At 70.6% G+C, this 3,402-nt stretch overlaps 1 protein-coding gene across 1 annotated transcript in view; it reads left to right on the top strand.

Annotated features, from left to right (window-relative positions):
- Window positions 1-852: 852 nt before the first annotated feature.
- The window catches only part of KREMEN2 (kringle containing transmembrane protein 2), a 4,422-nt gene continuing 1,872 nt past the window's right edge, over window positions 853-3,402 (top strand). Inside the window, 5 exon segments of the mRNA XM_023755306.1 lie at window positions 853-1,322; window positions 1,573-1,747; window positions 2,447-2,538; window positions 2,633-2,762; window positions 2,960-3,141. Of these exon segments, the coding sequence (XP_023611074.1) occupies window positions 1,196-1,322; window positions 1,573-1,747; window positions 2,447-2,538; window positions 2,633-2,762; window positions 2,960-3,141 (706 nt within the window). The 5' untranslated portion in view covers window positions 853-1,195.

Raw genomic sequence — 3,402 nt, 5'->3', positions numbered from 1 at the left:
TGGGAGGGACGGATCCGTTTCGAGCCTCCAGCCACCACCCTGTCTCCAACCTGTCCCCTCCCTCACCCTCCCTCACCCTCCAACGCACCTGCGATGGCCTCCCCCCCAAGCCCTGGGGGCAGCCGGCGGGCGGCGCTGGAAGATCAGAGAACTCGGAGGAGTGGGGCCCAGGGGGAGGGGGCGGGGAATTTCCCCCCACGCCTGCCCGGGCCTGTTACCCTCCCCCTCCCGCGCCGGGGGCAGGGGTACAGCCGGGGAATTCCATCGCGCTGCGAGGGCTCCTGCGAGCCTGGGCTGGGGGGTCTCGGAAGGAAGGGGGAGGGGAGAGGGGGGCAGGCTGGGACCAGGGCGCAGCTGCCTTCTTCCCCAGACACCAGCTGCCCCTGCCTGTCCGGGACTGAGTGTCCACCAGCCCCGCCTGTCTGGAGGGGGCAGGGGCAGGAGTGGCACTCCCTCCATCAGGCCAGAGGCGTCGGGACCTGGGGAGCGACGGGCGTGAGGATCGGAAAGAGGGTATGCGTGTGTCTGACAACCGAGTGGGTGACTGGGTGGGAGGGATGCGTGCGTTTCATCTCAGGGTGCTGTGAACGGTGTCCCGGGGCGTGTGGCTCGGGGGAGGGTCCTGGATCTCCCCCCTTAGGGCCCTCCCCACACACTGCCACGGGAGCCTGCACGCACCCTGGGAGGCGGGAGGGGGAGGGGGGAGGCGCGCTCCTGGACGCCGAGGGTCCCAGGGCAAGTGAGGAAGGCGTCCGGACCTGCTGTCTTCGCTCCAGTCTCGGGCGGGGCTTCCCGGCCTCAGGGATGGGGGGCGGGAGGGAGGGACCCAGGAGGGAGGGACCCGCTGAGGGACCCGAGGGGGGCAGGAGCAGCGCATTAGATCCTGGGCTAGGGAACCTCAGAGAGCGAGGTGCAGCGGGAGGAGGAAGGTGCGGAGGCCCAGGCCAGACCCTGAGCTCCAGAGGCGGAGACGGAGAAAGCCTGGCCAGATCCCCCGGGAGACCCCCCGGAGGGACAGGGCAGAGAGGGGCCTCCAGGGGCAGAAACCCTGGGAGGCAGAGCCCCCGGGAGACACTTCCCCGCCCCAGACGAGAGTGCTGCCCAGGGTGGGACGAGGATTCAAGGTCAGAGGACAACGCCTCCCCCCAGGTCGCCTGGGAGACCCCGAAGCGACCCCGGGGGTGGCACAGGTCGTATGCAGGCCTGGGCGACCTCTCCTAGGTTGGGGGCGATGGGGACAGGAGCCCCGCAGACCCTCCTTCTTCTCCTTCTCCCAATGCTGTCGCCACGCGGGGCCTCCGCGGGGAGCCTGCATACCCCAGGTGAGTCTTGGCCAGATGACCCGGCCTTGTTCGCACTCCCTCCTTCGCCTCCCCGCCTAGGGCCCGGGTCCCGAGCCTGGGGAGGGGTCAGAGCAGGTGGCGGGAGCAGCCGAGCCGCCCCAGGGCCCCGGGGACACCAGGGGCGCTAGCTGCGGGGCCGGGCAGGAGTTGGCCTCGTGTGGGGAGGGAGGGACCCTTAGGATGTCGGGCGAGGCTCCGAACCTCCCGAGGCCCTGCCGTCGCCGTGCAGGCCTGTCCGAGTGCTTCCAGGTGAATGGCGCCGACTACCGCGGCCGCCAGAACCGCACAGGCCCGCGCGGGACCGGCCGCCCGTGCCTCTTCTGGGACCAGACGCAGCAGCACAGCTACAGCAGCGCCAGGGACCCCCAGGGTCGCTGGGGGCTGGGAGCGCACAACTTCTGCCGGTGAGGGGCGGGCCGGGGGCGTGGTCTATTGTGGGCGTGTCCCTTAGGGGCGTGGTCTTCAGGGGCGGGGTCTTGTTGGGGGGCGGGGCTGAGTCCACTATTTCGGGCCTGGGCCTGAGGCCGGGGCTGGGGGCCGGGAGCGGGGAGAAGAGGCCTCGGTTGGACCGGCCCAGCGGGAGGGCATGGGACAGGCCTGCGCTGGGCGCTCACATTTTCTGACGCGGGTCCGGCCTTAGGTGCCCGGCTTCTGTGCAGGCCTGGGTACCGGAGGGCCCGTGTGGATGGGGCCAGAAAGCGATCTCCGGCGTGAGGGGCCGGGCCTTGCCCTACAGCGTCTTTGAGGGGCACCCACTGGCGGTGACCTAGGGACTTGGGGTTCAGAGACACAGCTGCTGTCGGGAGCAGCAGGGACCGAGCTGAGCGGGAGGACACTTCTCTGCGGGTAGAAGTCACCACTTCTGCCGGGAAGCGGGGCTCGAAGGCCAGGCAGCGGCCGAGGCCCTCGGCGCGGTGGGGGAGGAGCACTGCAAAGGCACAGTCCGCAGCCCAACGCCTAAAACCTGCCCTCGGGGCCCTCCATGACTTCCCGCCGTCCGCGTGGACGTCTACGCGCAGAACGGGGAGTTGCTGCACCCCGGGGGGCGGGGGTGGAGTGTGGGATTTGCGGGCAGCAGGATCTGGACCACCTCCCCGCCGCAGGAACCCAGATGGCGACGTGCAGCCGTGGTGCTACGTGGCCGAGACCGAGGAGGGCATCTACTGGCGCTACTGCGACATCCCCACCTGTCACAGTGAGTGGCCGCTGGACACGGGCGAGCGCGGGCTGCCTGCGTGCGGTTCCCGAGGGAAGGCGCCAGACAGACCCCGCGTCCCCTGCCCCCTCAGTGCCCGGCTACCTGGGCTGCTTCGTGGACTCGGGAGCCCCCCCGGCCCTCAGCGGCCCCAGTGGCACCTCTACGAAGCTCACGGTCCAGGTGTGCCTCCGCTTCTGCCGCATGAAGGGCTACCAGGTACTGTCCACCGGCCCCGGCCAGTGGCCCCTGACCTTGACTGAAATCAGGGCCCAGAACAACTCCCAGCGCTGACACCAAACCTTGATACTCATCTCTGGGCCTCCGGTCCGCTTCCCACTTCCGAGCCCGACCCCGGGCGCCCACTGCCCCGCCCGTACCCCAGGCCCTGCCCCTGGCGTCACCCACTCTGTGCCCCCAGCTGGCGGGGCGTGGAAGCTGGCTACGCCTGCTTCTGTGGCTCCGAGAGCGACTTGGCTCGGGGCCGCCCAGCGCCGGCCACCGACTGTGACCAGATCTGCTTCGGCCATCCCGGCCAGCTGTGCGGCGGCGACGGGCGCCTGGGAGTCTACGAAGGTGAGAACGGGGCGAAACGTGGGCAATAAGGAAAGGGAAGTGGGCTGGGGGCGGGGCCTGAGACGGGAAGTGGGATGGGGGCGGGGCCTGGAGAGGGGACTTGGACTGGGGGCGGGGCCTGGAGAGGGGACTGGGCCGAGGGCGGGGTCTGGAGAGGGGACTGGGCCGAGGGCGGGGTCTGGGACGGAGCAGGATTTGCGGAGGGGGATCAAGGGAAGGGGCCCCGAGGAAGTCCGGGGTCAGCCTGGGGGCGGGGCCTGGCTGGGAGGAGGCGGGGCTTTGGCGTAG

Source organism: Myotis lucifugus, unplaced genomic scaffold, assembly GCF_000147115.1.
Source record: "Myotis lucifugus unplaced genomic scaffold, Myoluc2.0 scaffold_72, whole genome shotgun sequence".
NCBI lineage: Eukaryota > Metazoa > Chordata > Mammalia > Chiroptera > Vespertilionidae > Myotis > Myotis lucifugus.
The sequence above is the reverse complement of the archived record's forward strand: the minus strand, read 5'-3'. Positions and strand labels throughout refer to the sequence as shown.